Source organism: Mustela putorius, unplaced genomic scaffold (assembly GCF_011764305.1).
Source record: "Mustela putorius furo isolate JIRA1106 unplaced genomic scaffold, ASM1176430v1.1 tig00000596_pilon_pilon_pilon, whole genome shotgun sequence".
Lineage (NCBI taxonomy): Eukaryota > Metazoa > Chordata > Mammalia > Carnivora > Mustelidae > Mustela > Mustela putorius.
In genome coordinates this window covers 14589328-14607004 of record NW_025421428.1, presented here as the reverse complement: position 1 = coordinate 14607004, position 17677 = coordinate 14589328, and the positions used below count along the sequence as shown (strand labels likewise).

The window sequence follows — 17677 nt, the reverse complement described above, 5'->3', positions numbered from 1 at the left end:
CCAGCTCCAGAGGAACCTCCAAAGGTCTGGCAGTCTGTGACCGGCTGTCTGCATGTGGGGTCACTCCTGGCCTCGTGGCCAGCTGACCACACGCCCACGGGGTGGCATCCCGGCTCCCCAGCGGGGGCATATCTTTAGGAGCAGGAGGCGCGTCAGGACAAGCCTCTTCCCACATGTCCCCTTTATCAAGTGCCCACAATCTGCAAATAAGCCACAGGCCCACGGGGCCCATTTTAGGAGGGCACGTGGCGTTCCCCTCAACCTGGGCTGGTCCACAGTGGGGAGAGGCCATACCCCAGCGGCGGGGAGAGGCGTGCTCCCGGGCACCCGCGCAACCGGGCCTCCCTCGACGGTCTGCCCTCAAAGTTTGGGGCGGGACAGACGCAGATAGCAAGGCTCCCGGAGCCACAGCTAGAAGTCACGGTGTCCTGCCCGCGTGGCCCGGCTCTGCCATGGGGGACGGCCCTCCCACAGCATGAGGACGGGTCAAGGGACCAAAACGCATGGTCCAGATACTGGAGCATAAAGACTTGACGGTCTGGTGTTCTGAGCATTGGCAACAGGGACGAGAATCTGGCCTGTTAGAGGAACTACTGCACAGTCCAGGTGAAAATGGGAGCCAGGGTCGCAGACCCGGCCGGTGACCTCGTGCGGAAACAGTGCTGTGTTTCGGCTGTGGAAGGGGAACCGAGCCCCGGGTTCCTCACGTCCGCCTGTCCGCCTGGTTGCCTGATGAGTTTTCTCAAGGTCAGCTGATGCCCGCGGCTTCCGTTAAGGGCAGACAAGCAAAGGCTGGCATGATTACTGGGCGACGTTCACTTCGCCGATGCACTGATGATGTTTTCGGCCGAAATTCCCTACGGGAGCGAAGGAACAAGGGTGACTCATGGGGCCTCTAAGAGAGCCCGAAATGTGCCTCTTGCACCTGGAGGATCCCTGGACTCTGGAAGTCACGACTCTAACACTCGGAGCAGATCTCACTTGGATTCACATATGGTAAAGACCGTAGCGGGAGGAGCCGTGGTCTCTGGGCAAGAAGCCAAGCAGGACCCCCGGGAGACAGCACAGAGGGGACGCGAGTCCACAGGCAAGGGTCAGGCCCATGTGCTCTGCTGCACCTTGAAGGGCGTCTGGTCATTGATGCGGGAACCAAGGCCCAGGAAGGAAGGAGCCCGTCCGGGGGTCACACAGCTTGTTACCCGAGTGCCAGGATTAGAACCTGACTCCCGGAGTCCGTGGGATGCTCGCACCCCTGCCTCCCTCTGTCCTGCTCCCTCTGCCCAGTCTCCCGCCCCTGCAATCCGGCTCAGCCAGGTCTCCGTCCCGTGGTAAGAGGCTTGGAAGTCTGTGTGCCCAGGGCCCTATCCGCTCGCCCTCATGGACAGCCCCCTGCAACAGGAATTGGCCAGTCTGGCCTGCCGGCGGTGGGGGTGGGGGAGGAGGTGTTGCCGAGCGCCCGGACAAAGGACTGACCCTCCCCAGTGGGTGCGTTTTCAAGGTCTCTGTTTGCGCGTGACGCTTCCGCCCTCATTCACGGACTTGAGTCCCAGGAGATGCACTTCTCGGAAGCGGCGCATCCGGGATCCTGGTTTCCCAGGCGACCCGCCTGCCCAGCTAACATCCAGGGCATCGCGGCGGTGCTCGGGCGGCTGCACCGGCGCGCTCTTGTCCTGCCTCGTCTTCGCTGGGTCGACCTGGTTTCTCCGCGCTTCACGCTCCCTCTGCCTGACGCCTGCGCTCTGCCTCTTTGTGTGACAGTCGGTGGCCGGGCGGGGACTCGCTCAAGGCCTCTCCATCATCACCGTCCTCCTCGGTGACCTGCGCGCCGGGTCACAATTCACACGTGAACGTCCCACAGTCCTTCCCTTACAGCTGTTATGGGTTTGCAGCTCCGTGCTGTGAGCCCCTGAAAAGCATTTTTCTGATTTGCATCTTGGAAATTCAATTGTCGTTCAACAGCCTCTTCAAAAGGCGGGGGAGTGTTTTACACACATTTCTCTTCTCGGCTGCTCTCTCTCGTCTTCGGGATCTGCGTGTCCACTTGGAATCCTGAAGAACTTCGTCCTCGCCTCGGGGAACGTGGGTCTGCGGGCGACACGTCTCCTCTGCTTCCGATGCTCCGGAGGTATCCTTAGTTCAGCGCCACTTACGATCCCAGCTTCGTTAGAGTCTACGCCAAGGATTTCTGCCTCTCGGCACCTCCGGACATGCTTCCGCTGCCCTCTGCCCTCGGCCCTCCTTCGCCAGGAGAAGCCCCCCAGCCCGGTCCCCCAGCCCCGGGCTGCTCTGGCCCCCACCCCATCCCTGCTGCCAGCCTCTCCCGCCTCTCATCCCCTGCCGTTTCCAGCCGTCGGTCGGCAGGGGAGGGGGAGGGGGATTTTCTTTTTCCCCATCGTGGGTTCTTCGGAGTTCTCCATCCGGAGACTCATGTTATTGCTTGAATGTAGCCGTCTGGGGTCACCTTTCCCCCTCCCCACCACGTCTGGCAACAACGAAACGGCTCTCGCAGGTCAGGTGGGTACCTTCCCGGTGATTAAGGTTTTATTCACTTTTTACAAAAACCTTGTCTCCCATGCTTCCGTTTGGGTATTTTCAGAGTTGTGTTGTCCGTTCAATGAATTCTTTTTTAATTTCAGAGATTACAAGTTTTTATTTCTAATATTTACTATGGGTTCATTTCTTAAAGTTTCCTTGTCTCTTTTGAAATCCCTCACCTCCTCAGCCATGGCACCCATCTTTTCTCGGATATTATATGACATTAATGTACGTATTTTGCAGCCTGTGTCTGTTCCAACATCTGAGACACCATTCATTTGTTTCCGTCGACTTTTGCCCTCTTGATCATGGGTCACATTTTCCTTCTTTTGCGTGTCTAGTAAACTTTGATTCTATGCAAGACATTGTGGACACGATGCTGCAGAGACTCGGGGCTCAGGGCTCGATTCTCGGAAGAGAGCTGAGCTTTGTGCTGGTAGCTCCGGGCCCAGGCTTACTAGGGTGGCCCTTTCTGTCCCTGATCCTAAGGGATGACTTCAGTCCTGGGATACCCATCCCAGGGTTGGGTCTCCTGGGGTTTCAACAGAAAGCCTGACATGTCTATCAGATCCACCGAAATGACCACCCTTGAACTCAAGGAGCCTCCGGGCACCAGGGAATGCTGGCATCTCCACTCAGCTGTGTTAGCCTGCCAGCGGCCCCCCAGCAGCCAGCCAAGGTAGGCTGGTGTGACGAGCTTTGGGTTCTTCCCCATGTGTCTTCTTATTTTCAGGATTTCCCCGTTCACCTCCACTGCTCTGTAGCCTACATCTCTGACTCCAAGTCCCCAGCCTGCTGAGTCAGTCTCCTTCTGCTTGAGCAATACCCCTCCGCATCTCGAGGACCAGGGAGGGCCTTCAGGAGAAAGTCGGGGGATGGCACCTGTGTCCCACGTGCCTCCCTTCTCTAGGGCTGACCCGACATCCAGTTCCTGTTTTTTGTCACTCCGCAGTGACTTGAAACAGTTTGTTTTCACCAGTACTCTAGAACTCTCTGTTTCTATTGGCAGAGCATTAGGACAATGTAAGCTATCTTCGGGTTTCCAGACCCTAGGAGGAGAAGCTCTTCGTTCCACAAGGCTGCTCGGCAGAAGTGGCATTTGAGAAGAGAACTGAAAGCCATGAGTCAGACACGCAGCTTCTCAGGGGCTATCTTACAGAAGGGGGACAAGAGCTCGGTAGATCTGAGACAGAGCCAGGAGGCAGGTGTTGGGATAAAGGAGCTCAAAGTGGGGACCAGCATAGGAGGAGCTGACTAATGTGGGAATACTGGTATGTCGCTCTCGGCCCGCAAGAACGACCCGCAGACGAGGTGAGTGGCAAGCTTCTTTTATTACTACTCTAATGGCGGCCGCCAGAACCAAGCATTTACAGCAGTATATATTCACGTGTGTACGCCCCCCTTCCTGCCCAATCAGAATGCCGTGCATGCAGTGTCCTCGTGCGCTCTTATGTAACCGTGCAGGATTCTTTTGTTCTCTAGCAGTGATCATGCATATATCTCTTGGCTTCTAGTGCTGTTCACGCGCCGGCCATGAGCGCGCCCACATCCTCCTAAACCAATCACTCTCAGTTCCTCTATCTTCAGGCGCTCCCATCTACGTGACTCCTTGCATCTGCTGGATGGCTCTCCACACTGGTATCCACTCCTGCACTAAATGGGATGATCTTTCAGGTGACTCTGACACAGGCGCAAGAGTGAGAGAGCCGTTGGCCAACACTTTCCAGTGACTTTCAGGACCTGGCCTCTGAGTCCGCAGCCTTTGCTTGAGTATGAAGAAGTCACGGTGTCTCCTCACCCATTACAAGTCCCTCTTCCTTAACTCCAAATCTCTCACCTCACCTGGCCCCTGGAGCCCCAGACATGGAGCCCCAGGTCGACATTCTCTGCTCCACCCATGAGCCTAGATCTGGAGCCCGATGGTCAGTCCACTCTACTCCCCACCGATTGTCGCCAGAACCAAAGTCTGGGCCAAGCTGGTCTCTAACTGAAAGTTTCACCAGCCTCTGCCTCTAGAGAACATGCCCAGTGGGGTGAGGGTGACCAACGCTCATTTGCAGTCTGTATGGTGTGTCAGGTGTCCCCTAAGTGACTGCCAGGTCATGACAAGGGCCCCGTGGGCAAGACACCAGGAAGCTGAGTCAGAGCCACGAGTTCAGGAATCCCGCTGGCCTCGAGGAGCCCATGCTGGGATTCATGCCTTTCCCGAGTAGACCTGAAGCCCGCAGAACTTGGGGAAGTCAGCACCGTATCTGGTGTCCCATGACTGGGGCTGGGGGGCATTTTGCCTGCAGCCACCTAGCCAACGGGTCCTGGGAAGGCCCTGGAGGAGGAGACACTGCCCAGCAGGAGGGCTTTCCCCCAGCCGATGTGGAGGAAGCAGGATCACAAGAGTCACAGCCAATATCTCATCCAGACCTGGGCCAAACCCTCTCCTCCATGAAGCCTCTTGATGACGGGTACTTGCGGGAACCCCTCCTCGAAGCGTGTACCTCTACTGACGCCTCCCAGGTAGTGGAGCCCCGGAGATGCACAGTGGACACCTGGGCGCCCTGTTGACCCGAAGGCAGGTTTGCAGTCCTTCCGTGCACGCACCCGTGGCATTCGCAGTAGCCCAAGCTGGGGCTGCCCGAGGGCAAACGGACGCCATGACGCCACACACCCTGAGTGCCCCCCAGGCTGCCTTGGCTGCAGTCATGGGAAATGGAGCTCTCTGCTCCTCGATGGTCAACCACCCCTCCCGTGTTCCTTTCTCCTCCTCTGGGAAATCCACCTCAAGGGATCGGCTCCAGTAGCCAGCCTCCAAGGGCAAGGGGCCCCCTCTACGCACAAGCCCAAACAGTCCTTTCACAGACAGACCAATATCACAGAGGTAGGCACAAGAAATTCCAAAGACGTCCTCTGTATCCGTCCAAATTCTGCTCTCCCGTCCCTCCACCTCCTCCAGGGGCTCACACCCGTCCACCGTGGCTCAGCCTGTGGCTTTGGAACCACAGGCTTTGGCACTGACTTGGTCGCCCCCGGCGGTGCTCTGGGGGTGCTAGTCCTGAGTCCTCCTCAGATGTCCATGAACTCGTTGTGAGCCAGATGCTCTTGCCTGAACCCCCAAGAGGTGTTTGACCCTTAGAGGCTGCTCAGTGACTGATGTTCGTGGTGTGATGCTCAGCGTCCTGAGACCAGTGGGCAAGTAGCACAGATGGGGTTGGATGGACCCCGGGGACGCAGAGCTCTTACAGGACACTGGTGCTGAGGCCCAAGTACACAGGCTCCTCATGCATGATCTCATCTGACCTGACAGCCTGGTGAAGCACCAGCTACCTCTATGGTACAGATGAGGAAACAGGCAGCTGACGTCCACTTCTGACCTGTCTCCTTAGGGGCTAAAAACCTAGCCTAAGGTCACAAGATTGCTGAGGAACACCCAGCACTTGCATACATGCCTCACGAATGTGACAGCATGCATGCAGACTGCAAGCTGGCCCCAGGGGTCCCCTACCTCCTGGTATCCTCACCCTGGGTAATCCCTCTCCTTAAATGTGGGCTGAACAGAGGACCTGCCTGCAAGTAAGAGAATCTAGCAAAGTTGATGGGATGCCCCTTCCATGACCAGCTCACAAAAGATGGTGCTCCCATCTGACTAGAGGACTTCCAACCTTGTTGGTTTGGATGATGTGTTGCCATGGTGGAAAAGCCCCATGCAAGGCGCGAGAGGCTTCCAGCCAACTGCCGATGATCCCTGAGGCCCTCAGTGCGATGGCCCTCAAGGCAACGACTCTTGCCAATGTCGTGAGCAAGTCCCGCGGGTCTCTCCCTGGTGGGGTCTCCGGGTGAGACACTGGCCAGGGCTGGCACCGTGCCTGCCATTGTGTGAGGCCCCAAAGTGGGGATCCATGTGAGCACAGGCATGTGACCTAATTCGGGTGTGTCGTTTGGAAGCTCTACGTTTCGGGGTGATTTTGATGTAGTACCAAATAATACAAACCCTGGAAGTGGTTTCTTTCCTGTCTCTCCAGAAACTCGAGTCTTCTCACACCCCATGCAGGCGTCCTTCTTGTGGCCCTTCCTCAATTTGAAGCGAATTTGAGAAAATCCCAAAGGGAAAGCCAGCTCCTTGCAACAGAGACCATGTCAGTTCCCAACGAACACCCGTGAGTCGGACTCCTCCCAAACCCACATGACAGCTCTTGTCCGTTCGGGAAGGAAAAACAAAAAAGGCAGGATGTTTTGTGCAAATGTGACTTTTGTTGAAGTATTTACTCCCAGGAGGTCGCTGGCAAGTGGTATTTTCTTGCTCGGAGCACAAGAGCCCAGTCCAGCTGTTGGAGGGGCTGGAGGGGCAGCTGGCAGGGCAGCGAGTTGGGGCAGCAAAGGCGGGTGGGCGGATCTCCCCGTGTGCGGAAGGTGGGCTGCAGGGAGGGGCCCCTGGCGGCCACGGTTCCTGTTACCTCTTCTGGGGGCCCCTCGGACCATTTCCTCTTCGGTTGAACTCGACCTCATAATAAAGTCTCACATGTGAGCTTGTCGGACCCAGGGAGGCGATTCCTTTTCAATGCTCCGGACAGCGTTTGCCGGGTCAGAAGTACCCGACGCTCTGGCAGCCTCCGCGTGCCTTAGGTTTCACACATTCACTCTGTTATCTGTTGCCTACATGTTTGTACCTTCTCCATGTATAGACGCTCTACATGACTCTCTGTACAGCTCAGACTTTGTTCAGAGTGACGTCTCGGGCCCTGCTGGTTAGCGGTTGGCCTGTGAATCCGTTGCAGGTATAGGCTCAGCCCACTTTGTGCCGTGCAGGGTGTCGTGGGAGTGCTGAGGTGGGGGCGGGTGGTCGAGAGCAGGTGGGGGGGGCAGGCCGGACAGGGGGTTCCACCTGCAGAAGTCTGGGTGGGCGGGAGGAACATGGCTGTATCTGCAGGCCCCCAGCCCCTACCAATCACAGAGACTGTGGGGTTCTAGCCACTCCCATGCCCAGGGTGTCTGCTTTAGAAGGTCTCGGGCTCCACAGAGAATCGGCGCCCTCGGAAGGTGGTACGGGTGACAGCAGTGGACAGGCAGGTTAGGGGAGCCACCCGTGAGCAGACCTCAGGGGCCATCACTAGAGGACCACGTTGACCCTGCACTCAGCAGTGGCTGCCTGAGGCCACTTCCTCCCATGAGCATGAGTTGTCCCCTCCCCAATGGGCAATTTGTGAAACCCACGATCTCACCCCTCAGGCATTCAAGGACACAGGCAGCCTACCAGGTTCTGAGGGACCCCTGGTCCCACGGCAGCAGTGACCCTTGTGTCGTGTGTTGCATCTTATGCAAGGCAGACGGAGGCTCCAAGTACTGGGCATTGGTGGCAGCTGACTCTGGGTCACGGGGACAGCTGTCCTCTCTCTGTTCATCCGCCGCACCCATGTCTCTGCATGCAAACGGTGCCCGCACCTGCTCATGGTACCGGGGGTCTGGTCCCCAAGCTGGTGTCCCCCTTGGGCTCCCTGTTCCGCACAGCCCTACCTCTCTCAGCAAGCCCTGCGGACTCCATGTTAGAAATACCCAGGCTGTGACGATTCTCAGCGTGTCCCCGCATGGTCACCTGTCACCTGGGTGACTGCAGACGCTGGCTCTGTCCCAGCATGGCTCCAGGGGGTGAGCGGGCCGAACACAGGTCCTGCCGCATCACACATCCCGTACATGCCACCCCCCCCACATGCACACACACACACACACACACACACGCACGCACCCCACATGCAGGCACACATTCTCTCTCACTTTATATGGTTTTGTTTATGCTTAGAGCAAAGGGACACCTGGACCCCTTATGCACGTTGCTTGTCCTGGGCCCTTACCCTCCTGACAGGCTGTCCGCTCTTCTGTCTGCTTATGTCTGTTTCCACCCGAGAGAGAGACCCAGGCACGGGGGCCTCTGCCTCTGCCGCCCCAGAGCCCGACCTGCAGCTGATGGTCACTAAACTGGACGTCCCCCAGACGAATGAAGGAAGGTTTGCAGTAGAACCTCCTGGGGGCGAGCGGAGGAGGCTGGAGCCAGGAAGATGGGGGCGGGGGAAGCCGCTTCCTGCAGATGTCCCTTCCCAGAAGGAAAGGTCCTGAGAGCAGGCGCTGCCAGAGACACGGGGGCTCTCCCCGGGGTGTCTGTCCGTGGGCTCCCAGCCCTCCTGGGCCCCAGCTGCCAGCTTGACTTTGCTGGGCAGGTGTGCGCACGCCCATCACATAGGTGACCCACCTATCGTCCGAATGAAGGTGCTGCCCCCGGCCCGCTGGGCCCAGCACAGCTCTTGGAGGCCGAGGGCCCCGGCAGCACAGAGGGACCTGCGTCCCGACACCCGGGCCCGGGCGCTCAGCTCTGCAGCCACAGGGGTCTCTTGCCAGGCCCAGGCTCACACCTCCCTCCCCGCTCGGTGCCCTCCTCCCTCCCCGCTCGGTGCCCTCCTCCCTCCCCGCTCGGTGCCCCTCCTCCCTCCCCGCTCGGTGCCCCTCCTCCCTCCCCGCTCGGTGCCCCTCCTCCCTCAACTCGAGGCAGCAGTGCTGGGATAAGGATAAGGGAACAGAGGACACTTTTCAACATGGGAAAACCTGAATGTCTCCAGCTCGACTGTGAACAATGACCTGCTGGCTCCTTCCTGGGGAGGACGTTTCCCGTGGCCCTCCGGGAGCACTAACAGGAAAGGTCAGCCGTCACCCAACCCCCGCGGGCCCACGCGCAAACAGGGCTCCCAGCTGAACCCCCTCCGCAGCGAGGCCGGGCTGGGACACGGTCACTGCCACAAGTTCTCATCTCTCCCGACACCGAAGCGAAGGTCGAGGTCACGTCTCGACTCCCTTCTCCACGGGGCCCCGCCTGGGCGTGGAGGCTGCGGCACCCGGCGAGCTCTTGCTGACGAATTGGCGGGATGGACGGCCGCGCCGGTGTCCAGTCCCGGGGACACCCCTTGCAAGCATCCTGGGCTCTGGGCTCGGGGCCGCGTCCCCACATGCCGGCTCTTCCCCTTAACCCAGCTGAGCGACAGGCGCTGGCGTCCGGCCGGTTTCACATGGAGGCAGCCCAGAGATGCCGGGGGCTCTGCAGGACTCGCCCCGGGCAGGCCTCACTCGGGACCGGCTCTCAGCCCCCGCCCGGCCCCCGGCCTCAGTTTGTTACCCTTTGGGGCTGAGAGCAAGGCAGCTGCCTCCGTCGCCGCAACCTTGGGTACCCGGGGCAGCCGCTGGGGCCCGCGGGGCTCCGGGAGTCCGAGCCACTGACACCTTCTGGCTAAGGTGGCGTGGTCTCTGGGACAGCTGTCACAAACGGTACCCTGCGTCCTGCTAGCAGCCGCTGCCGGGCCGCCCAGCTCCACGGTGCCCCCTGCATGGCCCGCCAGCCCCTCTCCCTCCTGATTCCCCGCCGCAGCCCTCGGGCCTGTCCCACAGTGACGGGGACCGCTCCTCACATGGTCCTGAGCCACCACAGTCCGCGCCGAGGTGGTCTTTCACACCGCTGATGGCTGAGTTGAGCCTGGCATGTCCCCTGGCACTTCTCAGCGTCCACACTGGTCTGACAAAGGGTGGTCCCCTCCAGCCCTGGAGGCCCTCGGTCCTCACTGGCTCCTTCCAGAACTCGTGTCTGCCCTGAACCACCTTCCTGTGTGGTCAAGAGTGCCCAGCCTGGCCGCCACCCTTCAGGCTCCGGCCACTTCCCTTGGATATTACCTGCCAGCCGGTCGCCACAGGGGTGAAGAGTGTTTGGAGCCGCCCCTGCCGCCAGCCGTCCCGTGGCTCTGCAAGACGAGCTTCTGGCTCTTGGGCCCATTTCCATCACGCTCAGGATGGCTGGCAGGTCTGGAGCCCGCGCGGGCAGCAAGCCACCTGGGGCCTTGTGTCTGAGTCTCAGAGGCCCGCGAACTTGCGTGTGGACTGAGGGGACACTGCCGGTGCTGCTGGTGCCAGGACCACACTCGGAGGCCTGCGGTCCAGGCTCCGGCGGAGCAGCAAACACTCCCGGGTACTGGGCTTGAAGCAGCAAACACGTCTCTCACTCCGTGGCAGATTCCTCACGGGTGAGCCGAGGACCCCCTCCGGGTCTACTGGGGATGCGGCTGCTCTGGGGATCAAGGCCGATGGCATGTGAGAGGGAGCCCCAGCTATGGCCTGGGGGAGCCGGGGTCAGGAGCAGCAGGGGGCATCCGGAGGTGCAGCCGGACGGTGCCGTGGGGAGGCTTGGAGACGTGCGCCAGGGCCCCTGATGAGGGGGAGGTCTGCACACGGCCAAGGCCTAGACCCCCGAGCTGGCGCCTGGCCACATCCTGCCAGCCCCCCAGAACGGCTCCGTCCTCCGTCCTGCTCGCAGGGGACGCACCGTCTCGGCGGCACCGCACTCCCTCTGCGGCCACCAGCTCCACACGGCGAGCGGTTCCACACAGGGGGAAGGCCCCGCACACCGGGAAGACGGCCCATCGCATCTGTGCACGGTGGGAACGGGGAGCTCACTCACTGAGCAACCCCTTCAAGGACTCTGCGTCACACAGGGTTCATCGGCGGTGAAAGGCCCTTTCCTGGGCATCACAGACAGGACTCGGGAACACATGCCTGTGGGCTTCTCCAGCAATGGGCAGGTGTCACCTGATGTCGTGTTTTTAAGGGCCCGAAGGCCTAGACCCTTCGCTGTAGGTTTTCTGTTGGGGGTTTCCCCCCTTCCCGTCGGAGAGGAGGCGGCACAAGGACCACACCGGAGAGCGTCTGCAAACGTAAGAAGTCCTTTATTGCAATATACCATGGCAAGGTGGCCTCGGGAGAAGGGGACACATCTGATTTCTGTAGAATGACAACAACTTTGCAGGGACCACAAGGATGAGAACAGCGCAAGGGGGGACTTGGGGGGAATCACATGACCTAGACGAGGCCCACGGGGCACCGCGTGGCCGTCCTCGGATATGGCTTCGCTTTGGAAGAGACAAATGTGAGAGTCATTGGCACGTGTCAGCCTCCTGGGCTCGGGAGAGCCTCGGAGCCAGACTTCCCTTTGGTGATAGCAAGACTCCACGTCCGCGGGGATGCAGGAAATACTAGCGGGTGTTCGTGACGCCCGGCGTGGGGGCTCTGCTGTGGTTTCCCCAGGGGCAAGGGCGGCCCAGCGGGCAGAGGACAGCACCAGAACCGCGGGTCACAGCGGCTCCCAAGGGGGCCGAGCAGAGCCGGAGGACCCTGCCCGCTCCCCCCAGCACGGAAGGAAAGGGCGTTGCTTTTCACAGTGAGGGGCAGCCCTTCCTGGCCGGTCCCTTGGGCCCTCCGTCCGCAGAAGGAGGCCGCTCGGCCCTCGCTCGCGAAGCAGCCCCCCCAGCCCCGAGCTGCCGGCCGGCTGACGCTGGTCCCCAGGATGCGGGTGGAAATCCCGACCGCTCACGTGGGGGAGCAGCCCCCGCCGGCAGCCCCAGGGAGACCCCCGAGTTCATTGCACATCGCCCCGTCTGCACACGCAGCTTCAGCTCAGTTCTGAGCACAAACAGAAATTAGCACCAAACGTTCGGCGAAACCGAAGACGACCTCCTCGTCGGCCGCCGCGGACAGCGCCGGCGGCATCTTCGACCACGGGTGTGTTTGCTCCCCTCACAGAAGCACAACGGAGGGCTCGCCACGGGCCTCGCCGCGGTCTCAGGGCGCAGAAGCGCGTGGGCGCGCGGGAAGGATGGTGGCGAGCGCCCGCCCTTCCGTCCTCGGCAGGGACCCGTGCCCCGGGCAGGCCGAGACCGGGGCCAAGAGAGGCGGGAGGAGGAGGCGCGGCCAGCGGACCCCAGGGTCCCCTTTCAAGGAGATCTCAAAACAGCACCACAAAGGAAAAGGGTAGCAGTGAGCACCAGTTTCGTTTGATCATCGTCTACAGAATGTGGTTTCCCCACTCCGGGACACTCTCCCATCAGGCTCCGCGGGGAGAAAAACGGGGGAAGGAAGAATTAGAATTAATTTACGCCCGCGATTTAATCTAAGTGCATGTAGGAAAGGCAAAGCATCAAGTTCTTTTTGGGTTTTGTTTTTTTTTCCTCTCCATTAAAAAAAAAAAAAATCCAGAGCTCATCAAAAAATCATCTGGAAAGGGGTCCGGGCACCCACTGTTCCAACAGCAGCGCGGCCTCCTGCCGCCCGGGCGGACCCCGCCGTATTGCACGTTCCTGGAAGGTGAGGACGGAGCTGCCCCTTCCTCGCCGGAACTGGACGCCCGCCCCCTCCCCACCCTCCCAGTGGGACTGAAGCCGGGCTGACATGCGTGATTGAAAGTCGGGGACACTGAACACGTATGACAATACAATACAAATATTTACTTAAAACTCACAAAGACGAAAGCACCTTTAATCCATCGGAAAGGCACGTGCAGAATGACATTTGGCCCAGGAATGGATCGTGTAGCTGAGAACAGAGGCTCTGGCTGGAAGGGGGTGACCTTTGCGAGGCTTGCCTCTGAGTATTTTTTGAAGGTCAGGGGAAATACACATCTTCAAGTTGAATTTAAAAAACAATAGTGATCTCCAAATCCCGCAGCCCTATGCCCCGGCCCGGCGGCCTCTCTGTGCAGACAGATCGGCCGGCGCGGCAGCCGCAAGTGTGGCCTCGTCGTCCCTGTGGCGTGCGGTGGGGACAGAACGGGGCTGGCGCGGCGGTGGGGCCCGCTGGCTGCGGGCTGTCTAGGTCATGTGATTCAGCTCCGGGTTGGGGACTCGGCTCTTTCCCTTTGCTCTCTGTGGGCTTGGGGTCTGGCTCGATGCGGAGCCGGGCGCAGACGAGGTCGGGGAGGGACGAGGGGCCTTCACTGTCCAGGACGCCCGCAGATGGCGCGCTGAGGTCACGAGGTTGCTCTTGGGGGCCGGGCTCGTGGCTCCTAGCCCAGGAAGCAAGCCGGCCCCACTTCAAATCCAAATTTCTGTGACGCTTCACCGAAGTCATTGAACATGATGTCCACGATGGGTATCTGCTCTACCTTGGGCGTGTCGATCTCCAGAACAGTCTTCTGATACCCTTTCCTCGTCTAGGAAGCAGAAGAGAGGCCCGTGTCGGTAAGGGGCATGGGCAATGGGGGTGGGGCCACCTCGCGGGGCTGAGCCTGCCCCGTCTGCATTCTCCTGGGCTCCCACGCACATGCGCCCATGGCCAGCCGCCGAGAAAGCGGGTTTGCTCCATCGGTCCGGGCAGGCGGAGGGAGAGAGACGTGCCTGACCGGGACAGGCAGCGCCCCGCCCCACCCAACATCCCATTCAGCCCTCCCCGCAGTCCCAGACCCACGCCTGCCCCTGCCAGCTGGGACACCCCATGGTAACCCTGCCGGGACCAGCTGCAGAGAGCATAGTTCCGCCGGAACACACCCGAGCCCCCGCTCCTTGTTCAAGACGAAGAGTTCTAAGACAGTGACGGCAGACTGCCGGCCCTGCCCTTGGCAATCTCACCCAGAAGCAGGACTCCACACTCGCAAGTGTGAGAAGAGGAGGGAACCTGACCCACTCGCCGGTCTACAGGAGTACTGGCTAAACAGGCACAGAGGGCCAGGGACGGCAGAGGCGTGCTGCGGTGAGCCCCTTGCTCAGGCGGTCTGTTTTACCTCCGTGAGTGTCTCAAGTCACCCTTAGCTCCACCTCACCACGGCCTCCAGGGAGGCTCAGAGGATCATGGTGGAGCCCGGACACGACTGCCACAGAACCGGGCAGCCTCCCCTGCCCAGCAGCACTCTCAGGAGAGCAGGTGTACCGCTGCTTTCTGGGGCAGGACCGTGGCCTGGATCACAGCCACGCCTGGGCTCGGGCTCGGGCTCCTGGCCAGCAGCACTGGCTTCTTTGGACCCCACGGTGGAGAAGGAGCTGGGTCCTTCCAGCTCTGAGCAAGGTGGGGCCATTGGGGCTGCCCTCTGATCTTTGTCCTTTTGGAAGGATGGGAGCTCCCCCAGGCGGGGGCCGTGCAGCTGTGTCTGGAGGCATTTGGGGTTGTCAGAGCCAGCTGGGGGACTGAGCTCTGGGGGGTCGAGGCCACAGACGCTGCTCAACACCCTACGATGCAGACAGAGCCCCCAGCCCAACTCCACACACCCCGAAGACGCATCTGGCCCCAAAGGCCGAGGAGCCCTGGTCTGGAGTCGCGTCTCCTCTGTCCAACTCAAGGCGCAGAAGCAGGAATGAGAGGCAGACATGATGGGTAAGAGGGTTTTGGCTCCATGCCCAGAAGATCTTCCTGACACTGAGACTTTGGCACCATGGCCAGGACTGCTCCAGGTGGTAGTGAGCTCTTGGTCAAGGGAGGCATTCAAGGACTAGCTATGCCTGAAATGGACTATGGTGGGAAGGGGGCAGGCATTGGGAGACTGCATTCTGCCACATCCTAAGGGCCTTGGGCAGCCCACTGGACCTCACCCGAACTCAGATTTTGCTTCTGCGGTTGAAGAGCTCTTCCCCAGAACCTGCAGTGACCCTAGAGGCGCTGGGGACATGGAGGCTAGTGTTCTGCCAGCACACCAGGCCACCAGGAGACAGGGCCAGAGAAGGAAGGCCTTTGGCTCTGGGGCTAAGGAAGACCGGAGCCGGACCCTGGGCTGGCCCACGGCAGAGACAGGAGGGGGCTCTGAGCTGGGCAGCAGCGCTGGGAACCCCGGGGGCTCTGGGATTTGCTTTTGTGATGAGCAGGAGAGGGGGCGTCAGGAGGAAAAGGGATGGGGGCGCCAGGCTCCCCCCGGGGAGCTCCTTGGGGCGCCGGGTGTGTGTGAGCTCGAGCACGGAGCCAGGGACAGCCGGCCCGTTCCCTGCTGGGGGTTCCCGACCCCCGAGAGGCATTTCCCAGCACCCCTCGCAGGGAAGGCCCCCATCTTCTGGAGAACCCGCCTGCTTGCTTCACCAGGAGCCGGGTACTGGCCTCACCCGAGTGTCTCCCTCCTGCCTCAGGAGCCAGGATGCTCCGAGCCACGCTCGAGGCCCTGGGGTCCTGCCTCGCCTCTGGAGGCAGAGACTCAGGGAAAATGCTACTTGCTGCCTCACGACCTTCTCAGCACAGCTTGGGGCGTGTGTCAGAAGCACGAGCAGATGCTGGGGGCAGAGGCCCCTCCCCCATGTGTCTGGACCCCTTGCCGGGGATCGACTCGGCTGCTTCAAACAGGGATGAGTCCTGCTCATTCCACAGTCAGACCCAAGGACTGACCCCCACAAACCCCAGGATGCAGGGGAGCAGGGAGGAGAGGCAGGGGGCCACAGGGAACCCTGCGCTCTGGGCAGCCTCCCCCATCATCCCCAAGGTGGCCTTGGGGTAGGGAGCAGGAACAGTGCTCCCCAGGGCTGGAGGGGGCTGCCCAGTCCAAGAGCCCCGGCCAGGGCAGGACGCAAGTGGTGAGCCTGGGCTCTGCCCTTGGCCGCTACTGGGCAGCTTTGTGCGCTCCGGGTTCTGCGGGACCCAGAAGCCCAGCAGAGCCGTCCATGACACTCCGGCCTGGCCAGACAGGACCGGACAGCCTCAGCAGACATTAGGGAAAACCGTCACCTCTCATGCACGCAGGTCCGGGAGCAGCAGGGAGCACTGACCCCAAGGCAGGAGCACCGGCTTCCCGCAAGCCCAGGGTGGCCGCTCAGGGCTTGGGTACGCCTCTGCCTGGCCTGGGACACACTGGGACCAGCTCTGAGAGACACTCTAGCTGCTCTGTTCAAAAAGTGAGGGGGGCTGGGGCGCCTGGGTGGCTCAGAGGGTTAAAGCCTCTGCCTTTGGCTCAGGTCGTGATCTCAGGGTCCTGGGATCAAGTCCCGCATCGGGCTCTCTGCTCAGCAGGGAGCCTGCTTCCCTCTCTCTCTCTGCCTGCCTCTCTGCCTGCTTGTGATCTCTGTCTGTCAAATAAATAAATAAAAATCTAAAAAAAAATTTAAAAAAAGGTTAAAAAAAAAAAGGTGAGGTGGGAGACTAGGGTGGGAACTCCGGGCCCGCGAACAGACGTCTCAGAGGACCTGGTGCCCCCGGAAACGTGCGGGAAGGACGCAGTCTGGAGCGGAGCTGAGTGTCCTCGAGAGCCTCCGGGCCACACGGGGAGGGCGCGGCACCTTCCAGGGATGGGCCGTGTGCCAGCTGGAGGGAGACCCTGCGAGGGGCCGGCCCTGGACACAGAGTGGGGCTGGAGCCCACGCTAGCCCTGTCCCTACGGGAGCTGGCCTGGCCACCATGGACAGAACCTCTGAGACCAGAACTGGAAGACAGACGTTGAGGCGGGACAGAAAGACTCGCAGACACACACACAGCAACCGCCACCTCCAGCCTCTCAAAGGCCACACGAGGGACATGCCTGAAGGTTTCCAGGGGACCGGACCCCCTGGTTCATGGTTGCATCCTAAACACCTCCCAGGACACGAGGACGCAGCTCCGACCCCCCGGGTTGGCGGCAGAGCCCCCCCCAGAGGCACAGAGCCAAGGAACTGGCCCTCAGTGGAGGCCCTGGCCTAGCTCTTGGAGGCCACAGGTGGGGTGCACAGGAAGGCAAGCATCCTGGGGCCCAGGGCCCGAGGTGTGAACGCAGCCCTGGCACCGACAGGCCATGCGGGCTGAGCAAACCTCCAGTCAGGCCGGCGAGCGGAATGGCCCTTCCTGGGGGGCGCACGGGGCCAGGGCACAGCCCAGCACGGCCACGCGAGCTCGGGGGCCGGTGTCAGCCCTGAACCCGCAGGCACCGCCCAGCACAGTGTGTGTCCTGGCCGCTCCCGGGAAGGCCCTGAGGAAAGACTCTCTATCCAGGCCAGACGGACACGGGTCCCACATCACAGCCGGCCGGGGCCACGGACCCGGCTCCCCAGCCTTCCTGTCCGGGCTCCGCTTCCCCAGGCCCGCACGCTCGCCTGACGGATGAAGGCAGAGGCCCCGCGGCGGTCCCCGCCCCCTGCCGCCGTGGGTGACACTCACAGCACAGCCGTCCACCAGGGCGCGAATGTAGGGGCTGTTGTCGTAGGACATCTCCTCGTCATTGGAACCCAGGAAGCGCATGGCCTTGTCGAAGCTGCCCGTGGTGGCATCCTGCCAGGCCACCGATTGGTAGCAGTTGTAGGTGACGTTCTGGTTGGCCGAGGCGCTGAGCAGCCGCAGGAAGGTCATCTGCACCACGCCCACGGGGTTGCCCTCGGCGTCCACGTAGGAGAGCTGGGGGGACAGGAGGGGCGGCGCTCAG

General features: G+C 61.1%; 1 protein-coding gene across 2 annotated transcripts in view; it reads right to left on the bottom strand.

Annotated features, from left to right (window-relative positions):
• Positions 1-11257: 11257 nt before the first annotated feature.
• The window catches only part of COL5A1 (collagen type V alpha 1 chain), a 138263-nt gene continuing 131843 nt past the window's right edge, over positions 11258-17677 (bottom strand). For both annotated transcript variants that reach the window (XM_045082847.1, XM_045082848.1), the window contains exons 65-66: positions 17416-17649; positions 11258-13534 (exon numbers count right to left, since the gene is read on the bottom strand). In XM_045082847.1, the coding sequence (XP_044938782.1) occupies positions 13388-13534; positions 17416-17649 (381 nt within the window). In that variant the 3' untranslated portion in view covers positions 11258-13387. The remainder of the gene's footprint in view (positions 13535-17415; positions 17650-17677) is intronic.